This window comes from Fistularia commersonii, chromosome 1 (assembly GCF_037954325.1).
Source record: "Fistularia commersonii isolate RoL2024-O1a breed Wild chromosome 1, RoL_Fcom_v1.0, whole genome shotgun sequence".
NCBI classification, from domain to species: Eukaryota; Metazoa; Chordata; class Actinopteri; order Syngnathiformes; family Fistulariidae; genus Fistularia; species Fistularia commersonii.
In genome coordinates, this window is record NC_141284.1 from 3,475,868 (window position 1) to 3,502,380 (window position 26,513).

The 26,513-nt window shown below is 47.0% G+C and overlaps 1 protein-coding gene across 1 annotated transcript in view; it reads right to left on the reverse strand.

Moving 5' to 3' along the window:
• Positions 1-11,778: 11,778 nt before the first annotated feature.
• tns3.2 (tensin 3, tandem duplicate 2) overlaps positions 11,779-26,513 on the reverse strand; it is a 40,366-nt gene continuing 25,631 nt past the window's right edge. The window contains exons 16-26 of the mRNA XM_086144510.1: positions 18,601-18,754; positions 16,426-16,844; positions 15,748-15,831; positions 15,496-15,627; positions 15,310-15,405; positions 14,961-15,038; positions 13,838-13,915; positions 13,523-13,691; positions 13,366-13,434; positions 12,942-12,971; positions 11,779-12,672 (exon numbers count right to left, since the gene is read on the reverse strand). Coding sequence (XP_086000636.1) covers positions 12,531-12,672; positions 12,942-12,971; positions 13,366-13,434; positions 13,523-13,691; positions 13,838-13,915; positions 14,961-15,038; positions 15,310-15,405; positions 15,496-15,627; positions 15,748-15,831; positions 16,426-16,844; positions 18,601-18,754 — 1,451 coding nt within the window. The 3' untranslated portion in view covers positions 11,779-12,530. The remainder of the gene's footprint in view (positions 12,673-12,941; positions 12,972-13,365; positions 13,435-13,522; positions 13,692-13,837; positions 13,916-14,960; positions 15,039-15,309; positions 15,406-15,495; positions 15,628-15,747; positions 15,832-16,425; positions 16,845-18,600; positions 18,755-26,513) is intronic.

The following is a 26,513-nucleotide window of genomic DNA, read 5'->3' on the forward strand; positions in this document are numbered from 1 at the left end:
CTTTCTTTGTCTTCCCCTTCTTCGAGGCCTTCTTTCCGTCGAGAGAGCTCAGGCCTGTCGCTGGATTTCCTCGCGAGTTTCACCGCGGCGAGACAGAAATAAACACCGGGTGGAGGTTATGGGGGGCGGGGAGGGGGGTGGGGGGGGGAGTTGGACGACGGGAGCGGGGTTTCGAGGGGAGTCGGTGCCGAGGGGGCGGCGGTGCAGAGGCTATCGAACACCACGTTTTCAATCCCTGGCAGAAAAGCTGATCCCTCCTGTCTTTTCCCGCTTTTATTATTATTTTGTTTCATTTCAGTCGTCTCCGCCGCCCCCCCCCCCCCCCCCCCCTGCCCCCCAACCCTCCACCTCCACCTCCACCTCCCCCACCGGTCCACCAGGAGGTCTATGTTTAGACAGGGTAGAGTTATAAGCCCCCTCCTCCTCCTCGCCGCCCCTCTCCAACTCTTTGGCAAGTGGCGGATCAGTCAGCTGATCTGCGCTGCCGAGGGGATTTGGTGTTCCACGTAGGCTATTTAAAAAAAAAAATGACCCTCCCGCTCCTCCATCCCACCCCCGCTCTTTTTTTTCCACTTGCTTTTTTCGCTATCTCATGCAGCCGCCGTCTCACTCCCAGACGCATAGCAACCCCCGCCGCCCCGCCTTTTCAATCTCTGCCTCCCTGCCCGGCCTGACATCTCCTGCTGGATCTTCTCTGTCACCCACCATCTCCACCCACCCTTCCTCATCCCCACCTCTGCACACTTTGAAAACTGCTGAATTTGGATTAAACAGCTGTGGGTGCAGCAGGTGTGAAGGGCTGCTCGCTCTAACCCTCCGCCCGCCGAGTGTGTGTGTGTGTGTGTGTGTGTGTGTGTAGGGGGTGGGGTGGGGTGGGGGGGCGTCTAGACGTTTTCCAACATGCTCTGGAAATCAAAACCGGCAGGCTGAGAGGGATAATTCACTGTTTAGCGTTCCAGAGGGCGCAGGGAGCCCAGGGAGGAAGAGGGAAAGAAGCAAGTTGAAAATTTTTTTTTTTTTTTTTTTAACTTATTTATTCATTATCTTTACTGCTTATCCTGCACCGACTGTTACTGTGGGGGGGCGGGGGGGTCTATCCCTGCAGAAACATACGACCATTCATCCACCTGATACTGATGCTCAACCAATCACCCGCTCATTTGCCGATGCAAATCTACATATGCAAAACCCTTAGGAACCCGGAGAACGCTGAGGAACCCAGAAGAACCCAGATGAACCTGGAGGAACCCTGAGGAACCCAGAGGAACCTGGAGAACCCTGAGGAACCCGGGGAACCCTGAGGAACCTCAAGGAACCCTGAGGAACCCTGAGGAACCATGAGGAACCTGGAGAACCCTGAGGAACCCTGAGGAACCAAGAGGAACCCGAATGAACTCAGAGAACCCTGAGGAACATGGAGAACCGTGAGGAACCTGAGAACCCTGAGGAACCCGGAGAACCCTGAGGATCCTGGAGCACCCTGAGGAACCCAGATGAACCCGGAGGAACTCAGAGAACCCTGAGGAACCCGGAAAACCCCGAGGAACCCGGAGGAATCCAGAGGAACCAAGATGAACCCGGAGGAACTCATAGAACCCTAAGGAACCCGGAAAACTCTGAGGAACCTGGAGGAATCCAGAGGAACCTTGAGAACCTGAAGAACCCTAAGGAACGCTGAGGAACCCGGCGGAAACTGGAGAACCCTGAGGAGCCCGGAAGAACCCTGAGGAACCTGGAGAACCCTGAGGAGCCCGGAGAGCCCTGAGGAACCTGGGCATCATCCGCACTGCTTGCCCCCGGAGCCAATCCCAGCTGACACTGGGGCGAGGGGGCGGGGCTTAACATGGATGAATAATCTGTCAATCACCTGCCACACACAGAGACCTCCAACCTCCAACACCTACAGACAATTCATCGACCTCAGTGAACCTGCACGTTGTTTTTGGACGGATGGAAGAAGACCCGGAGAACCCACGGCGAGAGAAAAGAGGAACGTTCCCCTGAACCTCCCTGGTACGGAACCCGGAGTTTGTTCGGCTCCGCCGTGACCTGGAGCCGAGGGAATATCGCATGCTTGATTTTTCTTTTTGTTTGGGTTTATTCTTTATTTTTTCCGCTGGAGTTAGTCGAAGAGGGGGGGCGGGCGGCGTGCGTCACGACGGTTCCCACAAAACGGACCGATCCCGTCAGCGGAGATCACCGTTCGGAGGGACGTCGCGACCGGAGACAGCGCTTTATTTCCCCCGTCTGCGCGGAGGGCTGAGTCACCGCCTTCCGCCTCGGCCAAGAAAAGCTGAATCCGCCGGACTCGCCCTTTAGAAGTCACGTCTCCGCGTGGACGCTTTCGGACGTTGGATCCGACGACGGGGAAGGGTCGGCTCCTGCTATACAAACAAAGATTCATCAAAAAAAAAAGGCCTCGGGGTTCCGTTGTCCGATGCGGTTCCGTCACAGGGTGCGACGGATCGGGAACCCCGAGGAAACTGTCAAACAGGAACACGGTCAACCGCGACGCACCTGGCGGAAGATATTACACGGGGCAACTAGATCCGGAACCGTGACCCCGAAGCCGACCTCGATGTCGGCCATCTTTGAAGAAACCGGCCAATCGGGAGGGAGGGACGGGGAATCCCCCCCTCCACGCCCTGATGCGGCGCAGGCCTCTGACGCGGGTCGGAATGAGCGGTGACACAGCGGGGAAGGTAAATAAATAAAGATCAGCCGCGACCTTTGCAGAGGCTCCCGAGTCCAGACCATAATATTTTTCTTAAAATCTCACAGCGGGAGTTGGCGTCTGAACCGCAGAAGAACCGTCATCAGAAACTGGTTGCGTTCCTGTTTTGGTCGGTTTGCGTGCGTGTGAGAAACACAATGTGTGTGTTGAACTGCGTCACTGAGTCAGATAATAATTTAACCCTTTACAATGGAAAAGAAAGGATACACAACATCACTGTGTGTGTGTGTGTGTGTGTGTGTGTGTGTGTGTGTGAGAAAACAAGGGACAAGGGACCGAATGTGTCTTACTTTGTTTCTGTTCAGTGGAGTTTCAAACAGGAGAAGACCAGGATTTTGATGAGTGGATGGAGATCCTGAACCCCCCATGCACACACACACACACACACACACACACACACACACACACACACACACACCCTTGCTTGTCAGGGAGATCGGAGCCGCAAGCTGAGGAGGACGATCAAAGGTGCAACCCGTCATCGCGGGTGGTTTCCACGTTTTCTCACCAGTTTGTGTCGTATCTCTCTGTTGTGTCAGCGGCGGCAGATGGCTTACCTGGTTTCCATGGTTACTGAGTATATAAACTAGTGAATTTGGTATGGGAGGGGGTACAAACTCCACACAGAAAGGCTTCCTGTCGGAATCAGACCAGGGACCTTCTCGCCGTGAGGCAGAAGCGCTTAGCAAGACGTTTCTGTAAAGGCTAATGTGCATACTAGCCTGATAGCATTTCAAATAACCACATAAAATGAGGAAAAAGTTGTTTTTTCCAGAAAGATTAAACATATCTAAAGATATTATTCGCTATTAAATGCTCACTATGAATTTCTAAATTCAAAATGTGTGAACAGGAAATAACACTAACTGATATTATTCAGGGGTACAAACATCAAGGGCCATATAAATCCTTGTATTAGTTGCTATTAAAAAGGAGAAATGCAGTGTTATTCATTATTAATTTTAGGCTAAGATCAAAAATCCGAAATAGTAAAACGGGCTTAAGATTTTATGACTCTCTTAAGATTTTATGAGAGAGGCTGCCGGCCGGTATAAATTTGAACACGGGCCACATTTGGCCCGCGGACCGGACTTTGGACATGCCTGACTTTGCAAGTCAATGTTATGTAAATGCACGTGTGTGTGTGTATTGTTATAAATACATTAACACACACAAATATGTGTCTGTGTACATAGATACATACACATATGTATACATATATACGTCTATGGAGAGAGCGTAATATCTGTGAGTGAGCTTGTAACTCAATTTTCTTTAAGATCATTTCATTTTATATCAATTTAATTTCCCTATTAAGATGAATTAAAACTCCATCCCCCCCCTTATTTTTAAATGAGAAAAATGTACTTTATAAATAACATATAATGATTAAAGACATGACAATACATAATAAAAGTGAATGTAAAGAAATAAACCGGTTTTATTCTTTGCGGTTACCATGAAGATGGCGGCGGTGATGGAGGAGATCGTCTCGCTCGGAACTCGGATCTCGGCTCGCATCGTAAAGCAAGAAATCGACCGTGTCGCGGAAAATCGGTAAGTTGATTCACTCGAAAGTCAAGGTTTCTCCGTGGATATGCATCTGTCGTGCATCTGTTTGTTCTCCCGTCAGACGGCGAGTGCCTGACGAGGAAAGTAAAAGCGCCGCGGCGCTTTCAATTTCACTCAAATGAATGCATTGTCAGTGTATGTGTGTGTGTGTGTGTGTGTGTGTGTGTGTGCTAAGCACGTGTCCTGGTATTGTTTCTATCACGTCTGTAAGAGCAGCAAACGTTTACTCATCTAGGATTTCCCTTTTGCAGACTCATAAAAGTCAGTCTATGAGTCCCGTGTGGCTGCTCATCAGACAGTGACACACATGGAGATTTCCGCGATGGGTTCCCACAGCGTCTGCAAATCTGCCAACGTTGCAGGGTTTGAGACGGCTCCGTTCGGAAAAGCGTCGGCCGCACGTGCGTCGCTGGAAAAGTCCGGGGAAGTCAGATCGTTGAATGATAACGGAGGATTATGGAGACCGCCGTGGCTGTTGGATGAACGTCGGGCGGCTTGATGGAGATCCAGCTCACGAGGTTCCCGCGGACGTAGCTACTCCGATCTGATCCTGTGAACCCCTGCACGCTCCGCACGACGGAACTCGACTCCCATTTTGGCTGGAAAGCTGCGCACGGCACGTGAGTGAACAATGAGCTCGCAGGTTTCGGGGCTGCGCCGGGTGCAGTGCCGCTCCGGACCAGCAGGGGGCGCCACACGGTCTTACATTTTAACCCCCCCCCGACATTTACGACGGCGCAACAAAAGCGGTCGGAGTTGCATCACTTTAAGGTGTAAAAGATACCGGGCGCCTGTTTATTCCGCCTCCCCCCATTATTGCTGTTTAACCTCGTGTGTGTGTGTTTGTGTGTGTGTCCTCCGCCGTCTGAATGAGCTCATTGTCGGGCCTGTGGAGAGCGCAGGTGCACCTCTTCTTCTTCACCTCCGACCCCCGGCCCTCGACCCCACAAAGCCCTTTGTGAACTCCATTTACTGGCGACTCCGGCGAAACCGCAGTCCATTAGCAGCTTCTCCTCGCCCCCCCCACCCCCCCCCCCACCTCACCCCCCGTTTTTTTCCTTCTCTCAAGAAACCAATTAGCGACAATACAAGTAGGTTAGACTCTCTATTCAGCGGCGCCATTGTCACGCACAATACCAGGAAGCATTGTGAGCTAACAATTAGCAGAACGGGGCAGTGTAGAGTGTCACTGACATTGTTGGGCGCCGCACAAGGCCGGGTTTGTTCCCCGGGACAGGGGTGGAGGACGAGGGGCCGAGGGGTTCCCAGGTGCTGAATCGGCCCCGACTCGGCCGCCGCCGTCGTCACACGAGACGCTTATCATCGGCGAGAAAGGAACGCCTCCCCCGAGGGGGCGTGCCGCCGTCCCTGGTGGATGTTTACGTCGGAGGTAACCCTACCTGGATGGGATTGGGTGCATGTTCACGTGCATGGTCCGAAAAAGTGTGTGTGTGAGCGTGGTCACCTGCGTGACCGAGAAAAAAAAAAGAAAAGAGGTGTCAGCTAGAGGTCCCCCCCCCCCCCCCCGCCCCAGGGGTCGGGACCTCTGGGCCATTAGCCCATGCTAACGCTAACAGCAGGCGGGCCGCCACGTGAGCCCCCCCCCATCGCTGCCGCCGCGGCTGAGAGGCTTCACCCAGCCGGTGACTCCTCGGTGGAAGGTCACGACCAAGAGGTCAAGGGTTCGGCCATCATTGTTATCCCGCCCCCGCGTAATCCACCCCTTGACACACACCCCAAACACACACACACACACACACACCCCTCCTCAAGCATGACATCATGCAGCCCTGGAGTCTAGAGGCCGTGCAGACTGCCCCCCCCCCCCCAACCCCACCTCCTCCTCGGCCTCAATGACGGCCTCTGTCCCGTCATGAGAAGAGTGAGACGGCCGGCCGTGAGATCGCATCAGACGCAATTAGATGTTCCAGGTAAAATTAAAAAAAATTAAAATCAACAAAACACCCCCCCCAGGCGGATTCCGGGAAGCGGACAGATTTTAGCCGCTGGGAATGGCAGCCGTCTCACAAGGGCGGCGTTATTGAGTTAGCATCAAGAGAAGACCAGAGAGAAGGCCTCTAATCCCTTACTTTCGTCCATTATTCTAATTATCCCTTATATTAGCGGAAAGTAGCGAGATAAGCCCCTCAATTTACATGTCCTCTTATGGAAGTCATACGGACGGACGGGTGGCCCCGGCTGATTGTTCAGGCCTCGTCGGCCCTCCACCGGCGAGGAAAACACCAGGGATAAAGAAAAGTGTGTGAAAAGGTCATGAAAACTACAGGCTAATTCGATATTCTTATGGCCAATCTATAAACTTCATTTCGAGGTCCCTGTAAACTTGCTTTTGGTGTGAAGGTGTAGCACCCGAGAACCGCATAATAGATTTCACCGTATATTTATTATATTATTTAATATTTATTCTTATTTTTTTATTTACCTATTATAAGTGTCTTGGCAGAGAGTAAAGTTTAACATTATTGAAAAATGATAACGAACCCACCTTCTCCCCCTCGTGGCAGCTCTACGCGAACACAGATGAAAATGATTCAGTCATTCAGCACTTAAATTGGAAGAAATAAATGGATTACTTATTTTATTCCAATTATAATCATTATTATTATTATTACTACTATCCTTATTATTACTCTTATTATTATTCTTATTATTCTTACATGCAGTTACACAGCTTGGCCACTAGGGGCGCATATCCGGCATTTTTATACAAGCATGGGATAAGGAACTGCTATGAAACAAGACGTCCCATTCGAGGCCGTTTTTTCAAATCCAAAACTGGAAATTACGTCTGAAAGCCGCGTGACTTTACTGTTGGGGGGCGGTGAACCCTCCTCTTACGTGGGAGCTGGTCGCCGCGGAGACGACGTCAGACGGATGCACGTTGCACTGTCTTGCCACGTTCTATTCTGTCTCCTCCATGATTTTGCGTATTGATGGATTTACCCGGCCTACACGCCCCCCCCTCCACACACACACACACACACACACACACACACACACCACCTCCCCGCCCCCCAGCTTTTTTTTTTTTTCCTTAATGCCCCGCCATCATTTCCTGATGGCAGACTGATACAAATCTGGGTCACGTCTTCCAAAAAAAAAAAAAAAAAGCCTTGCCTTCCCGTTGGCCACGGAGGAAGCAACGTCAAATACAGAGAAAAATAAAAAAAAATTTAAAAAAAAAACAACAAAAAAAAGGGTCTTAAACTCAGACAGCCTGTCTTGACGGGAGCTTTTTTTTTGTCACACAAAAGACAGGAAATGAGAGAGAGGGAAAACAAAAGGGAAAGAATGAGGCTGAAACTGAAGATGGGACGAGATTGTCGAAACAGGAGCCGACGCCGCGTCGGGTCCGATTCCACATGAACCTGAGTGGGGGGGGCAGGAAACAACGCCGACCGCCGCACGCCAACATGGCCGACCGACGAATCCAGGTTGTAAAATCAATTTAGCTCCGAATGAATCACTTCACGTGATACGAACATTCATTCATTCATTCATAACGCTCAGAGTTTGCAGATAACATCACCCTTTCCGCCACCAGTTATCGCCACGGTAACGCGACACCTTGTTGCATCATTTAAAAAAAAAAAAAAAAAATCAATTTCCGATCATGATTTATCTAAAAAAAAAATTTTTTTTCTTTTCGGGGGGGGGTGCAGATTACATCTTACGTCTCCCGTCCGGTGCATCCGTGCTCACGCTGCCGTACGCGGTCTGAATCAGCAAATATGAGTCATCACGTTTAATTAGTGATGCAATGGAATGGGAGCGGACGCACACACACACACACACACACACACACACACATAATCCCTCCCTCATTAGGTGTATTGTGGGGATGCTGATGTAATGCAAGTTAATCTGTTGGCCTCTGGTTGGCTCGCCGGCCCAGCGGGAGCTCTTTGTGTGGGACATTACCCCGGCCCCGCCCCCTGGAGACAGGTTTATTAAGACTGACGCTGATACCCAAGTACCCAGGGCCTTTTGTGTGTGTGTGTGTGTGTGTGTGTGTGTGTGTGCGTGTGTGTGTGTGTGAGAGAGAGACCGCATGTTTCAGCCAGTTATACCAGAGACAATACAATGAATAAATGGGCCATAAAGGCATTGCTTTCTCAGCATGTGCCTGAGAGCACGTACGCCTGAAATCTTGATTGCTGTGCCTGTGTGTGTGTGTGTGTGTGTGTGTGTGTGTGTGTGTGTATGAGAAGGCTAGCTCCCCTTGCTTCACACACACACACTGATACAAAGAACACCGTGTCGTCTTTTCTTTGTTTCCAAAAGTAATTTTACGTCCCCGTTCGAACGCACCTCCGCTCCTTCCCGCTCCTGTTGGAAAGGTGATCCTGAACCCCCCCCCCTTCGGATTGGGACCGCCGGCGCCACCTGGAACCGGAGCCGGCGCCGCGGGTGCGTCGAGAGGCGAGGCTACAGGTGGAATGTGGAATTTTGATTTTTTTTTTTTTTTCCCCCCGCAACCTTCTAACAACTCCAACTGGATCGGTTCCTCGGATCCGTTGTCCGATGGAGAAAATAGTTCCCGAGGGTCCCCTCACAACCCCCCGTCGCAAATGGCGAAAATCGGCCGTCGAATTAGGGACGGGGGGGGGGGAGAAACAAAAAAACTTGGAACACTGGAGAGCGGACTCGAATCCAGGAACGAGGGACCTTCCAGGAACGGTGACGTGATTTTCCGAGACAATTGATTTCTCAGAAGGCGGTGATTTCATAGGTTCTGTTCCAGCATCAGTCACCGCCGACATGTTCCGCCGAAGCCAGAACCGTTTTCCTGATATGGGTTTTCGAAAAAAAAAAACTGGAATTGCGTTTACAGGAGCTCAAATGTAGGTCTGCCTGGCACGGTGTTTCGTATCAATCCGCCCGTCTGCCCGCCTCGACCCGGAAAAACTGATTTCATCCATGCCTGTTGAGACGAAGCCGATCGCTACGCGCTTTCGCTAGCCGTTAGCCGCCGTGACGAGTGTCGCTTTTACCTCCCGCTGTCCGAACCGGTTCCAGGTTTTCCTCCTTCCAGGAGAAACCTCAGCGCACAAAGACAGCCATGACAAAAAAAAAAAAAAAAAGTATTTAACCCGCGCAGCTCTCTGGAAAGGTTCTCCGCCTTTTCCAGTTCTGACTGGACGGCGAGGTCAGTCGCTTGGCGCTTTGCTCGACCAGAAACCAGACGCTGTTTGGGAACGATCGCAGAGGTTGAAAAAAAAAATCTGGAGATCCGTCGCGAAAAGGAGAAACATGGCGGCGCTTCGGAGAGATTTAGCTCCTAGCGGATACTGGGCGTCATCTGAAGTTTGGGTTGGGTCGCCCCATGTTTCGATGTTAGCTAATGTTAGCATCCCCTTTGCTTTAGCTCGCTAGCTTCCCGTGACTGTAAGACGACGACTGCTTTGAGTTTAGACCCAAAAGACGTGTGGAACTCGTCACACGAGTCCAGGTAACCGTTTCGGATTGGACCGTGTTCTGCGTCTCCTTGTGGAACGAGAGAAACAACGTTTGAGCCTTTTTCCCGTTGATAAAAACCCTATTCTCCGGAATCCCCCGGAACATTAGCATTAGCCGCACTCGACCCGACGGCTCATCACGGCAAAAAAAAACAACAAAAAAAAAGGAAAAGCTAGCGAATCGATTCGCCTGCTCCGGGCTGCGGCGGGCCCGGGCAGTCCGCGCCCCTGCGGCCCAGAAAATTAAAAATAGGCGAGGGATTATTTGTGGGCCGCTGCGGTTTTCTAGTGTGTGAGACGGAGTGTGTGTTTGCTCCCCCCGCGCAGTCGGGGCAGCGGCAGCAGCGGCACTTAGCGCGGGCTTTAAATAGCTAACTCAAATAAAGTGAGAGGAGGCCGGGGATCAGAGGCTGAGAGGGACTCTGTGAGGGAGGCATTCCCGAACGGAAGCCGGCCGCTGGATTTCCAAACACCCATTCTGAGCCAGCAATGCCAGGAATGCGATGTCGCCCGGCGTCAGAAGAAGCGGGCGGTAACTTGCGACGTGGTGCGCGGCGGAGGGGAAGCAGGGGGGGGAAAGGGGGGGGATCCTGGACAGGAAGCGCAAGCGGACGCGACCCGCCGTGAAGATCACGGGTCGGCCTCGGATGGAAGCTGGAAATCTAAAAAAAGGAAGAGGACTCCCCTCGCTTCTCGTCTCCTCGCTTTGCCTCCTCTCTCTTTCTCTTCCAGTGTGTTCAATTTCTATTCTCTCTCATCCTTTTTACCTTTTGACGGCCTTTCTTTGTGTGCAGGCTGTGGGAAAGTTTCCCGAACTGGTGAGGTCATCCAGCAACGACACCCCACCGCCGCCATCACAACCCCCAACCCCCAAATCACACACACACACACACACACACACACACACACACACACCACCCCTCCACCCTACACTTCACGCTGTCTCCTCTTTCTCCAGACCCCGGCGTATCTCTGTCCCACGTCCCGTTCCAGGGAGACCTCGCTGGAGACGGAGAACGGGTGACCATCAAGATGGTGCGTCAGGCACACACACACACACACACACACACACACACATGCTCAGTTGTACACTTGGGTTTGCGTCGCGTTCTTGTGTGAGGAGCTGTTTCCTGGGGTGTGGGATGATTTCGGCCGTTCATCTCCTACTCAAAATTAAATCCAGCCCAAGAACTGATTAGTTTTGTTTATTCCTATTGTTTGGCTTAGAGACCTTGGAGATCTGCTGGACACTCCGCGACGGGCAAAGTGACATTTAGTTGCAGATCATTGCCATCTAGTGGCCAAACAGGGAAGCACATGTTTAAAGTTGCCAGGTATGTTTGATTAATTTTAACGTCTGTCTTTACGTGAAAAATGCAGACATGGCAACGTTAATAAAACAGTAACTGCTAAAAAAAAGCATTTAAATAAGGCAAAAAATATGCTTTAGATTTAATTATTGACACTTAAAGTGCTGTGAGTCTATAAGTGAACTTTCTTTTCTTAACAGGCAAATGATGTAAATTCGCAATGATTTTTTTTTTCATGGAAAAAATGCATTTGACCGTTCCTCAGACTGATTGCAGAACATTAGAAATCACTGCCCAGATATGTAGTGCATTACGGGAATCTTTTTATAACAAGTCGCTGGACCACCGCCGTACTACTCAGCAGATTATTGAAAATAAAAACTAGTTGCCATCAGATGAACCTGCTGAATTATTCGGCTGAGAACACATTGACTTCTTGCCGCGGCAGTGCTGCTGAAGATCCGACCGCCTAGTTTCAAACTCATTTACAATTAGTTGCTGTGAGGATTTCCCCTCCCCCCCGTCTTTCTGATGCAAGATTGAAAAAAATGATAATAATAAAGCAAAGTATACGATCTTTCTTTCCTTAGTCTGAGCATTTTAAAAGCCCAGAAATTGATAAAACACATGGTCGGTTGTTGGACAACTATATAAATATTTAGAAAATGACTTCACACCGCGGTAACTGTACACGAATCTGTATTGACGTTATTGATGAAGGAGCATATTAACATCTATATTAGTACAACAGGATGAAGCAGTTTGATACGTTCATGTACAAATTACAATCCATACAACACGTGACATTTTCTCTGAGGTACGCTGACTTATCATCCTAATGTACAGTCTGTGTTAATGTACAAAAATATAGGACACGTATATATTTAGAGACTTAAAAACAGACTTTTACACTTCCGTAAAAAGGGATAAATACTTTGAGAGACATATAAACATCCATAGCGCGAGGCGACCACGACACTGGCCTTGCAGACAGCAGGTTTCATTTCTTTGAATTCATTAAAAATAGTTATTTTTGTTGTTGTTGTTACACTTCTTTTCCAAGATAAAATCATAACCATACCTCGTCATGCTACGCTCGCGTGCGGGAGATCTAATCTTCGCGCCCGGTGCGACATCCAGCTACAAACGAAGTAACAGTTTATTGAGAAAAAAAAATAAAAACACGATAAACTGTGAGGGGAGGAAAAAAATGAGTGTGTGAAAATCCATTTTGTACAAAAAATCCTCAGCTGTGTCCTTTTAATAATAATAAAAAAAAAAATTAAGCTGAATCAGGCTTCCTGTGTTCTGGCTCCCTCTAAGTGGCGAGATCCCGCAGTGCAGTCGGTCGTCTGCAAGGGAACGCCTGAAGTAGCCTTTTTGTCTCTGACGTCACCAACTGGCTTCTTGTGACTTCCGGGAACCATGTGATCGTCACTTCTTGTGTGACCCGATCATGACTTTAGAAACAAAGTTGACAATGGCGCTCGCTGGCTGCTCCGGGTCGTGCTCGGCGAACAGGTGGCATACGTTTTCCGTCTCAGTCTGCGATTTCCTGGCCACGAAGCCGAAGATCCTGATAGAAGCATGAAGGAATGATCAGGAGGCAGATAAAAACAAAATTGCATTTTTTTTTTTAGTTCTTTTTTACGAGTGAAAACATGGGAGTTTAATTACTCTTTCCCGTAATGTAAATCTTATAGAAAAATCTGGGCTCAAGCTGTCTGAGGGCATGAAGGAGCTTGTACTTGATAAAAAATGAAATATTTCGAATCCCCCCCCCCCCTGCATCCCAAGTACATTTAAAATATAAAATATTAATAAAAAGCTGAGACAAACACTCACTTTGCTGTGGAGGCGCTGCCTCTCGCCCACCTGCGGGACATAAAAACACGCATTTAAACTACATTTCCCATCAGCACAAGTATTAATCACGTGACCAAAACAAACCAGCGCGAAGTGGCGGCTCGAATAGAAAACTACATGAGCCGTATCATCAACTCGTTACGTGGATATTTTGGCGTAAACGTGGCCGTGTTCTCAAAAGAAAGACGACTGTGAGCATCTGTTTCCAAATGAATTAAAATCGGCAGCGGATTTGTTCATTTGACGCTTATCGTTCGTGCTGTGTCTGCTAGCTTAGTGCCCCTGCTACGCTAGCCGGGATGCTAGTCCTAGGATCCCGTTTGCGACCAGAATGTCGTGAATATGATCCGAAAATCAACGACTGGGACGAGGATGGGGGTTTTCTCGGAGCTCCATCACTCACTTCCTGCCTTGCGGGTCCAAGGAACAGAAGATGACGGTGTTGACGGCGTAGTGTCTCCTGAAAAACAGCCTGCGGTGGGGACGACAAACACCAGATCAGAAGAGCGCCATCGCGTGGTCTCGCGGGATTTCGACGCGTGATTGTACGGGATCCTCACTTTCTCTGGTTGTCCGTGAGAGTGATGCCCTGCGCCGACACCTTGAAGTGGACGACGGTGGATGCCGGCGGCGGATCCGCGGCCAGCGTCTGCGTCGTCGCCTTCTGGACCGCCTGGTGTCCCGTCAGAGACTCCAATTCCACGGAACCCAGGTACCAAACGTTACACGCTACGTGACGCGGGGGAGGAGGAGGAGGAGGGGGGGTTAGCCTCTCAGTAGCATACGCCATCATAAGTGAACCCCTACATCTTTTGCTCGACGTGCAGAATTTCCTTTGGTAGAAATAGTTGCAGTGTGAATTGTGTTTCCGTTACCTGCGCCCTGTTTTAGAAGCTCGGCCGCCGAATTCGTTGCCGTCTGCGCGGAAGAGTCGCTCAGCTCCTCCACGGGGTCTGGAGGCAAAACACGCACGTCAAGAGCAATTGAGCATCTGCAGCTTTTCATTTTGAAATCACATAAGAGCTTGTGCTGTGATAGATTGACGTTTGGCAGATGTTATTTTTCGGTAAGAAACATTTATGTCTCTCGCTAACAGTTGCCTGGTTGCACATAACTCGCATGTTAGCTAACCAGAGCAATTTTCAACAGGAATAACTATCTAATGCACAGCCAACTTGAAATGTCCCAGCTAAGTAACATGCTAATGCACAGCTAGCACGGGGTGGCTAAATTACATAGTTTAATGTGATAGTGCACAGCTGTCTTTGTATCTAGACTTACTGGAGTATAGAGTTTGAGCACTGCTAACATATCGTGTCTAAGCTAACCAGTTTAACATGTTAGTGCATAGCTAACCTTGTGTCTAAATTAACCAGAATAATGTGTCAGTGCACAGCTAACATTAAGTGGCTAAGCCAACGAGAGCAAAGCTAACATTAGGTGTCCAAGTTAATTAGTTAAACGTGTTCGTGCTCAGCTAGCGTGAACTGTCGACGCTAATCTATGTATCACGCCATGAAGCTAACATTGACCTCTTTCAAGTGCCTTAGCAGACAGAATTAACCAACACTTTTTGGTTTCCATGTCTGCCTCAACTAAACTCTTTTCTTGCCTGCCATAAGTGGTTAGTGCATTTATACTAAATGTGAATTTGGAATCTTGGAAATTTGCCTGTGGCACATTAATGCTCGTATTGATTGCTGGTGCATTTTTACAGAGGAATATAATTCAGCTAACCTTAGCCAACATAGCGACTTGCTAACATTGCCTGTGGCAGCCTCATGTGGAGGGAAATAATGTGGTGCTGTTATTTATTGTCAGTATTAATAATATGCAGACACAGTGGCATCTCCTTTAGCCATTTCTATTTTTCTAGAGTCTAACATTGTGGCATGATGTCACGCCACAATGTTAAACTAGTTTGCTATGTCTCCATGATCCTAGTTTGTGTCCCAACAGTCCCATAGTGGATACAATATGACCGGTTGAATAGTCTACCTCGGTCAGGCAGGATGAGTTTACAAGGCAGAGCCAGCGGGGTGATGGAGTGTTGACACACTAGTGCTGTGAGACTTCCTGCCAAAGAATAAAAAAAAAGAAACAAAGTTTTGGAGCATTTAACAAACCAATCAGCAGTATGTAAACGGTGAGAGCCAGTCTGCGCCTCACTCTTTTTTGCCACTAGAGGGCAGCAGAGTGCTGGTATTAAGGCCATAGGCTGTGTATTTATATAAAATGACAGTGGTATCCATGAGCTACATGATAAAAACGGTCAATTTAGTCGATGCATCCCTTTTTCAAAAGCGTAAACAGAGAAAGCAGCAATTATTGGACACCATGTTCTCACCAAAGTAGGGCTCATTGGGGCAGCCCTTGAGACGAACTCCCTTCTGGGTGCACTCTATCAGGAAGTGTCTCACCAGCTCGTTGGACAGGTCTCCTGCTGCAGACACACAGCGTTGGGAGTATTAACATTTCCGCAGCTAAAACTCAAAAACATTGTATCCGAACGTTATAGTGAGTTCAAACCCACCTTTTTTACTCTGTTGCATCACAGACGGAGGAGGCGTGGCCACTTTCATGGCCAGTCCGTACGCCCCGCGGAAGGAGTGGCTGTCTCTGACGATGAACGAGCCCGGCTCTTTGTCCTTCAACACGGAGATGGCTATCCAGAGCAGGGTCGCGGAGATACAGAGCTAAAGTTAGACTCTGAGTTCTCAGGGCGGTGTAGCGTTATCTGCCAGGAGGCAGCCATTGGACTATGAGTTACAGCACCAATGTGTACCTTGCTCTCTGGAGATGTCAGGCTTGTACCAGAACTTGGAAGTGTCTTGGACAAACTTCACCGTGTACTGCTTGCTGCCAAACTCTACAAAAAAAAAAAAAAAAAACAAAAAAAAAACAGAAAGAAAGACAGAGACACTTTTTATGAGGTCGGACCACTCAAATAAGAAGACGTGCCATCAGCCAGCCGGGATTGAGTTTTGTCTTGTTTTGATGTGAGTTTTGACTAAAAACTAGCACCAATGCAGAAACCTCAGCAGCAGAAGCAGGCCTATCTGATTTTGACGCAGCAGGTCAGGTACGCGGCCTGGTTTCCATAGCCGAACAGCTGGAAATTACAAATGGCAGTAGAGTATTCCCATGGAAACAATCTACCCTAGCCACCTGCGTCCTGTCCCAGGAGTGTTAGCTAACCCCCCAATCACCGTCACCACCAAATCCAACCAGTGATGTAATTTCCTCTGTGTTGCCACGGTAACGCAAATGCCTCGGCCCCGAGTGTTAGCGGGTGAATAATTTCAGCCCCCATTCTCCGCTCATCTGTTGTGTCGAGTATCGTCACGGGAACGCCATCACTGCAGTGGAAGCCGCGCTCACCATCTCCCCCCTACAGCTTGAAATCACGGTTCAAAAATGGCGGAACGGAGGCGGCGCCTCTCATGAATCTTGGACTGGCTACCTGCTGCGGGGGACGGCGTCCCACCGAGTCCTCTGAGGGGCTCCGGGGTCATGGAGGACGAGAAAGGGATGCTCAGGCTGCTACCGCTGTGAGGGCTGGAAAATCCGCTGTGAGACGGGGAGCGGGAGCCAAGGTCCCCCGACTCGCACCCTCGCCTCTTTTCAGGCAGCAGGGGAGGGAGGCTCCCGAGGCTCAGACCCCCCAGACCATCCATGGTCTCCAACAGGCTGCCGTTGGCCAGCAGGGACGACTCCGTGGTGCCCGTCTCTATGCAGATGCCTGGACGGGCGCCCAGGCCCTTCGGGGGCCCCCGGGGGGAGCTGTGGGCGTTGGGCGTGCTGAGGCTGGAAGGGGGCGAGGCCCGCGGGGAGTTGTGGGAGTCCGGGGTACGGTCGTGCCACCCGGGGGGCGGCGTGGAGCTGCAGAGGAGAAGGCAGGACACACACAAACACACACCAATCAACACCGTGATTTTAAAAGCATCATCACTGGAAGAAATTGTTACAGATCAATACGTCCGATCAGCTGGACACCAACTTTGTCCAGACGTTTTGTAGGTCATGACCTCAGTGACAGGACGTGCGATTTGAGATCCTGGCGACAAGCTGACGCGTTGTTGTTTTTAGGTTGCGAACGAACCAAAATAGGGCGTTGAGCAAACGGCAACACGGCTCCATCATCACAATCAGGCTTCAGACTTCTTGTCATTTCCAGTTTAATTCAATTTTTGCAAATGCAGCTTTTACAGGAAGCAAAGAAAACGCGTCACTAAGTAAGAGTGACATTTAAAGAGACAATATACCTTATGGTAAATTGCATTTGACAGTTTTCGCTGTTGAATGATTTCAAACTTTGTTATGTGGAACCTTGGTTTACCGATGTATGAGCCATCATTCGATCATTTTTTTTATTTTCGGTTTTGTTATATGAGATCTTAGTTAGGAACAAGCAGGATGAGTGTTTGACACATGCACTCCCATTTGTAAATTGGCATTTAAAACCAGTTGGACACGCCGGCTGTCACGAAGGAAACCCAATGAAAATCATGGAAAAACACGAGCAAGATGTTTTGTGTCGTTGACATGTGCATGAAGAGATGGCAAAGTCTTTGCCGGTTAGATACCGTGACCAAGAGCATCATCTGTGAGAGACATTTATGGCGATGGTTTGATCAGTATAAAAAAAAAAAAGAGCACCAGCATTCACTTGGAAGCTAAATTAAGTTTAGTGGTAAAGCGTAGCAAAGCGTGCAAGTTAAATTTAGCAACACACCGTAGCATAAAGTATGTAGCAAAGTTAAGTAAACTCGCCCATCTCCTTTTTCTTCACTGAAAATACACTTAATAAAACCTGTTTATTTCTGTACGATCTCTATTCTTTGAATGTTATTTATGAAGTAAACTTTTTCCATTAAATAGTAAGAAATAAACCGGGGGGCTGGAACGGATTCATCGCGTTTCAGCTCATTTTAATGGGGAAATTTAATTCGATATACAAGCAAATCGAGTTAAAAATTCAATTCTAAATTAAACTTGTAAGTCAAGGTTCTGCTGTATTCCGTAAAAAGTGAAAAGTCAAATCTGTATGCGATTTTGTACAGCGTTTTTGAAAATTCTGTAATTTCTGGGCTGTAAGCCGCTACTTTTTTCAACAATTATGTGGCTAATTTATGGAATTTTGGGGCTAATGAGCTTCGGATTCTGAGGCCGTTCAATTCAGACACTGAAGAAGACGACTTCGGTAGATTTAGTGCGCAGGAGGAAAATCAAGATAGTGATCAGTTGGAGTAGGACAAAGCGGGGATAGAAAATGGATGGACTGGATTTTCCTGGTGTTATTTATTATGAGTAAATCTCTTTTCATCAGCTGTGTTACAGCCGCTGTTCAGAAAAATGCATTTCCAGTATGTATTTGTGAATGTTATGGGTCTGTTTTTAGTTAAAAGTTTAAATAAAATGTTTCTGTGTGAATATCATCAGCGGCTTATAGACAAGTGCAGCCTATATATGTACACATATATTCATTTGTTGACGTTTAGCCGGTGCGGCTTATATTCAGGCGCGCTCAATAGTCCAGAAAATACAGTAGCGAGAGTCTCCACTGGGGAAGAAAGTGTGTGTTTGGTTGGTTTAAACTTGGAAGGGCGGTGGTGTGTGTGTGTGTGCGGCTCAGCACCTGTCCGTGTGTGGGAGGGGGCTGCCCGACGACACCGAGCGTGCCGAGCCAAAGATCCTCTGACAGGAAGTGGGCGTCACCTCTGACCTGAACAGCTCGCCGTCTGTGGAGGCGCCGCCGGCGTGGCTCACACTGTCCAGGAAACTCCGCGATTCTTAAAAAAAAAAAAAAAAACAGAAAAAAAAGGGGGAAGTTAGTGTTTAACTGTGCTCTTGGAAACACACACACACACACACACAGAGGTCGGCAGTTACTGTTATTGTGAAAACTCCCAGTATGTGTCACTGTAATAAACCATAATAACGGTCTTCTGGTCCTCGTGTTTGCTCATCCCGAGGTGGCTTCCGTTGCGCAAGAGACCCCGTCCGATTGGCCGCCGCACGTCGATAAAGCCCGGCGCCAAAAAAAAAAAAAGAAAAACGATTGAAGTGGCGTCACCGGCGGGAAGTTCCTTTGTCTTAGGATGTCAACTTCCCCTGATCCTCGGCAACGCCGTTATAATCTGAAAACAGGGCAGGGTGTCGTTGCTAGTTTACCGCCAGTAAAGTTCGTCTTTTTCTTGCGCCTCGGCAAGATTTATGGGTCCAAATATTGGTAGTAGACATTTTTTAACAACTTTCATTCTTTATCTGATACGGTCAGCTCTTTACGCTCAGCATGTGATATCATATATCCATTCTTTCATATGGAGACACACAACCATTCACTCGCATTCATAAACAGATATACTGTGGCCCTTTAAGGTACAAATCACTTTATATACAATTTTTTCTAAGATAAAAAGCAAATTTTATGCTTGAAATACGAAAAAAAATATCCACGACGCAAATATGAGAGCGAGAAAATTAAAATTCGAAATTGACACGTGAATGTGTTTGTAAATGACATTCGGCCATTAACTCATTCACTGAGATGCGTATATTTTATTTTAGTTCGTTCATTTTAAAATGTAATTTATAAATCTGAAGGTTACGGCGGTCGAAGTAAATGGTTAAAATATTTTTGTTGCACTTTTTACACGCAGCAGTAAAAGGATGACAGCTCACAGAGAGGCGACAGAAATTCTGGTTAGCTGCCGGTGGATAATTTAATTTTTTTTCATAAATATAAGAAGGAGTCAAATAGGCATTGAGTATTTCCTTCAACCCAATATCTTTTTTTCACAAGCTCAAAATGTTTTGTTGCATGCAGAACTGTCATTTTGTTTTCTCTACAGTTCGTGGATTCAAAAAATGGCAAAAAAAAAAAATAACGTTAATTCATTTTAAATTCCAAAACAATTGTTTGGGCTCGTGTGTTGCTCAACAACACCTTGCAAGAAAACAAATCAGGAATGCTTATTTCCAAGGATGATATACATTCAGCGCTACACATTTCTCCTTTTTTTTTTTTTTTGAAATCGGACTGACAGGGTCCACAGGGAACTCTGTGTTTGCATATGTGTGTGTGATGTTGGCGGGATGGCATGTAAGTCCAAACACGCCGACATGACATTCTGACAACACAGTGTGTGTCATTCAGCGAACAGGAGCGCCGGGGCCTCTGAAGCCCGATGACTCACCGCCAGGGAGTCAGGCGTTATAAAGAGCCCCTTGTTAGCCCACCTCCTCCCCTTCGCCACCCGCTCCGCTCCTTCCCCTCCGTTCAAGGACCCCGAGGTGAAGGAATTCGGAGACGCCGCTTTTGTTTGCGTTCGAATGGTACGAGTGGGGTTTTTATAACGCAACGCGTGGCATCGGAGGAATGCGTGGACGGATGAGGCGATGAAGGCACGGCGGCAGATTTGTCTTTTTTAACTTTTTTTTTTTTTTTTTTTTTAGGGCTGGAAGAGTAAATAAATAAGTCAGCAAACACCTTCCAGAGTGTTTGTTATGGGACTTAAAATGAGCTTGTAATGTAAATTGAGAAGAATTATCTGGGAAAAAATTAGATCATCAAAATAATAACTTCTATTATTCTGAAAATGCCTTTGCATAATGTCAAAAGATATCTAATTTTGTTATTATACATTTAGTGATGTTACATTTCTTTAATTCTTCTCAACCTGTTTCTTGCATTGTAGCAAATAATTATGTAAAATCTAGTAAATTAGCAAAAAATTGCAAGAAAATTGCTGAAAATTTTGGGAAAATCAAAAGTAAATTAGTAATGCATTGCAAGTAAATGTCTGTAAAATCAGCTTTTTAAAATATGTAAATTTTTTTATGTATTTTTACTCATAACATTTTTGAAATTTTCATCCAATTACCTAGACCGTGGCCTATAATCATGAGAAATCTCAAATAAGTTGTCAAAAAATGACAAGAAAATGCCTGAAAAATTTGGGGAAAATCGGAAGAAAATTAGTAAAACATTGCAAGTAAATGTGTGGAAAACTTAGGGAAAATCAGCTCATCAAATATTTAAATTTTTTGATATTTTCACTCAATTTTTTTTCAATTTTCAAACAGTTGCAGAGATAGTGCCCAATAATCACATGAAATTAGCAAAAAAGTTGTGAGAAAATGCCTGAAAAATTGGAAAAATCATCTTTTGAGCTTGAAAGAAAATTTTAACTTTTATTTTCCAACCACTTTTTTTTTTTTTTTTTTTTTAGAATTGCAATATTCTGCTGATAAAAGACAGGGGCTCTGACTCGTCCATCCGGTCACACCCAGAAAGTCAAAGGTGCCTTCACACTCAACTTGAACTTTGGAAGAAGTCAAAAAAGTAATTTGACCCGAACATCAATCGGGTCAAAGGTGCGCACACACACACACATACACACACACACACACACACACACACAAGGGATGATTAAATCGGGGCTCTGGTCCTTGACGCTTGATGGAAACAAACAGAGATGGGGAAACTCTGCGGGCGGCAGGATTTCTTAAGCACTCCCACAGTTTCTCTCCTGGGACGACTTCAGCAGAACCGTCTGACCTTCGTCTCTCGCCTTTCCCACGATCCGGCTCTCCTCGCCGCGGCCGCTCATCCTCTTTAATTACAGAACTGACGAATAACGGCCGCGCCGGGCCGACCTCGGCCCGACCCCCGACCCCGAGCTCAGGTCGGCCTCCGTCGGACCTTCCAGGTGGTTATTACACCGCCGCGCGCCCTTTGACCCGCCGTACCCCGGCTACGCCGTCACCATGGCTACTCACTTTAAGCCCCAATACATCCAGTGATGAAGAACCCGGGCGGGGTGAGTTTGCCCCGACGCCGTTCTGCCAAGTCAGAAATCCTTTGTAATACGTGGGTTTGTGTTGTTAACTTTCTAAATCCGAAACCATGACGATTCCCTGAACGCTAATTGCCATTTTTTTTTTTTTTTTTTTTGGATCACGCACACAAACATATGTCCAGAATTAGCCAAAAGTTCCATGTCAGACTCAACCCCCCCCCTCCTCGTCCTCCGTCATGAGCGAGAGGCTCGACACGTCTCACCGGTCAGCCTCAGGACTCTTTTCGCTATTTTTACATCATGAGCTAACCGGGAGCCGAGGAAACACATGCGCTCGGCTCCACCGTTTTTGCTTTTTCAAAAGGATGTACAAAATGGCAAATAAACTCCGGGCATTTCGTGCGGCCCGGCCGGCCCTGGCTTGGCGAGGGGTGGATGGCGGGGACAAAAGAGGAGGCGTGAAAAAGGGCCCATTCTCTGACTAAAACAGAAAGTTCCCAGTCAGCGACGGCAACTTCTGGCAATGTTTCAACGCTAAAAGAATATTCCGAGCAAAGAAATAACTTTTGCACTCCAATTCTACCACGTATGCACGACTGTCTCAGAAAATTAGAATATTGTGAGAAAGTTCTTTATCTTATGTAATGCAATTGAAAAAAACAAAAATTACTTTTCATGATATTCTAATATTCGGAGATAGGATGTTTGAGTTTTCTTAAGCTGTAAGCCATAATCAGCAATATTTTAATAATAAAAGGCTTGCATTATTTCAGTTGATTTATAATGAATCCAGAATGTATGACATTTTTGTTTTTGTAATTGCATTATTGAAGATAAAGAACTTTATCACAATATTCTAATTTTCTGAGACAGTCCTGTATACATACTTATATCCCAATGATCGGTTGTCCAGCCACAAAAAACTTACTGTACTCGACTGAAGCTTTGTTTATGGGTTTATTTGTCGCCAAAATACAGAAAGGAGTTAAAGATAACCTTAATTATTTTGTGTTTTTGGTGCTCTTTCTCTTCTTGCCAGCACTTGTACTCAGCATTTCCTTCACTAAATCAGCAAAAGAACAGAAATTTCTGGACTATTGAGCGCACCTGAATATAAGCCGCACCGGCTAAAAATAAATATATGCGTACATATATAGGCTGTACTTGTCTGTAAGCCGAAGGTGTTACACAAAACTTTTTTTTTGTTTTACTTTTAATTAAATACGTACTGGATATCTTTTTTTCCAAAGAGTTCCTGTAACACAGCTGATGAAAAAGATTAATAATAATTAACACAAGGAAAAGTCCATCCATCCATTTTCTATCCACACTTTGTCCTACTCCAGCCGATCTCCATCTTGGTCTGCTTTGGTGTCGGAATCGAACGACCTCAGAATTTCACGGTAATTTCATTGGTCCGATGTGACGAGGCTAAATGTTTTGGCACCATGAAGCTCATTAGCCGCAAAAAAATCCCTAAATCCCTAAATTACGGGAAAGCTGTCTTGCATATGAGACCTTCGCTAACGCTCATGCTATCTCCAGGAAGCTGCTTTTCATTAATCCAAACTAACAATAACTTTTCTACTTCTTCTAAGACTTGAGACCTTTCCTTTGTTAGCGCAGTCACCCCTTTAGCAACATCATTGTACAGGTTTAACTTAGTCGCGTCAAAGTATTCAGCAAGATCTGTAACAGCAACACAGCTGTCACGTTTAGCTATATATTTCCGTCTTCACATCGACTAATTCTTAGCTTCTTCTTAATACCACTATCACTAACCTTTTAAGTTAGTGATAGTGGAGGGAGGGGCTAACTTACCCAAAAAATAAAAAATAACGCGTTGTAACAGTAGAGCACTGATGTAAACAACTGCTACTATGCTGATTAGCTTGTTGGCATGCTAGTGTACCATAGCTCGGAGCAGCAACGGTAGTTTTTGTATTCAACGAGTAAATAGAAGTTGTCGAAACGTATTAAGAGTTGCCACTTTTGCACCCAACGAATCAGATGCCAGAATCCAGAATCATCCTGCCGGCTACGGATCGCCGTCCATCTCGGCAGGTCGCTCATCCAGTTTGCAAACACATAAACCAGCCACGAGGGGCTCCTTCCGATAGATCCTGTTCTCGAGGGGTCGGGAAGGGTCAGACCACCGGTTGCATGCAGTCTGAAATGTCAACAGCCAACATGATACGGATGTAGACGGATGTGACTAAGCTGATAAAAACTTCCGGCTGCCACTGACCTAAAGTAAACATCGCCATCTTACGTGTTGACATTTTTCTTTTTTTTTCTTTTTTTTTTTTTTTTGCGGTGCATTTTTTTAAAAGATAAACGCTTACTTTGCCGAGCGCCGCAGGGCCAATCACGTTTTTTTGTTTTTTTTTTCGCGACACTCCGAGGCAACACAAAGCCTGCTCAGTGCAGGCCGTGCCATGCAAAACCCATTCCAGATGGCACATAACCATGTGGGCACCACTACCAAGCTGAACCAGCCAGCAGCGCCTGCGTGCTCACGCAGACACACACACACACACACACACACACACACACACACTGACAAAGAAGGCGATAGTTCCACGGCTCTGAGTTAAATCTATACATTCCATCATGCTTGGTACCGAGACGAGTCCCATCAACCCATAAAGGCCAGCAAATGATCCAAATGTATAGTTCCCGCATCACATTGTCAAAACACACACAAACATACAGGTAGTTTTGCAACAGAAGTTGCCTTCTAACCTACCAAAGAAAATGCCACTCAGTTTCTTCATTCCACTAAACACACATTCTCACGCGCACGTGATGCTGTTCCAGTTGCATCAGTGTGTTTACAGACTCCCCACCGACCGCAGGAATGTGGCCATGCAGACACACACACACGGGCTGCAGATGACAGGTCTTCAGCTTGGTGGAAGCTACAGCTGTTCGCGCCGATCGCAGGCTGCAGGTTCTCTGGCGGGGGGGTGCAAAGAGGAAACACGCCGCTCTCTCGGGCTTCGAGCCTGTTTTTTTTTTTTTTTTTTTCCCAGCCGGGTTGAAACATGAACAATCACGCTTGAAATTGGAGCTGAGAGACGGCCGACAGCTTTGGTTTGTTCCTCGCAAACACCCCAAAGTCTTGATCTTATATTCGTACACCTGCTCAGTCAATACACCCCTCCACCCCCCTATGCCCAAAACAAAGATGGCCGCCTACATCACAACTGCAGATGCAGATTTGATCGGCAGGGAGGCAAGAAAGCGCATCGGCGCTTTTCGATGGCACATAAAAATGTACTCGTTCGCGTCAAAGCGTGCAGATGTGCTGAAGTAGCGGTCGGATTTCAAGCGCGAGATTTCAAGCGCTACAACTACTAACTCTTCCAGTAGGCAACTAATAAACCACTGTTATGACCAGTCAGATACCAAAAAGGAAGTCTCCTATTTATATTCATAGTGGCAAAAAAATGTGTTTCTTTTCCCCAATTAAATGTGCATTTTGTACATGACACCTAAAATCCCCCCCAAAAAAACTCGAGAATCGCAATCAGCAAAATTTCTTGGTCGTGTCATGCAAGAAACCTCGCGTCTGCCGCCGCTTCCCTTTTTTTCTTCCCGGGTCAATCGTTCAAATGTGTGTCTCTCTCGACTTCAGTCAGGCTTTGGTGAAACATTGTCTTGTGTGGCTTTGCATGCAGCGGGACACAAAAGATGGCTCCGCAAATGTGCGCGACCCCTGAAATATTCAACTCACGGTCACCGAGAGTTCAAGAATCCGTGTGATATTTCCATTTGCTGAGCTAAAATTTGGGTGATTTTGTGACGTTTTTGTGTCCGCGCACGTCGCAGTTAACGTTAAGCTAATGTCGCGTTCCTTTTTAGCGGATAAAGGAAACTAGCAAGGCTCTCTCAATACTGTGCTAAGCTACTTTTTCATTTCGTTAAATATTGCTGTTTTTAGATTATTGATATTTTCTTACATGTTGAAAACTCACGCGCGATGCTCAGAGTTCATCATAATAGTATTTATTTGTTTGTTTGGTGTTGAAGCGCGCAGCCTTTTGACTGGACGTTTCCATCAGATGTCCATCAGACAGTCGCATTAAATCACATGCTGGATTGAAGCTGGCATGGGAACAGCTGGCCCGGAGTGAATGAGCCGGGGGGTTTATTGTTACATAAAACAGCCAACAAACTGGCGACTGGCAGACCTAATGGAACCGGAGGGCCAGACAGACAGGCGGGCGACGGCGAAACGGCGAAACGGCGAAACGGGCCAGGTGAGGACGCTATGGAAAGCAAGTGGCCTCCGCGCTTGTCTGCCTCCTTCGCAAATGGCGCCGGTACTTTGTTTACTTCCATTTCAACTGGTCTGCATGCCGTTTTTTTTTTTTTTTGTTTTCTTTTTCCAGATCAGTAGTCCTAGCCTGCGGGTTGTTTTTAGGGAAGGGGGAAAACAAAATCTCGATATGGGTGTTTTTTTTTTTGTTTTTTTTTTTTTAAAGGAGATGCGAGCGGACGATGAAATGTTGCAGACAAGAGACAAGGAATTGGAATTTGATAAATATCAGTTGAAGAAGAGCTGGGCATAAAACATGGCGGTTTGTCGTTGGACGATGAATGAAATTATTTTTTTTGTTTTCAAATAGTCGCAGCTTTGTTTTTTGTTTCCCAACCCAACCGATGGCCTCGCAGTGCAATCCTCAGTGGTGTATGAATTTCAGAGTAGCAGTTAGCACGCTAATCGACGCTGCAGCGATGA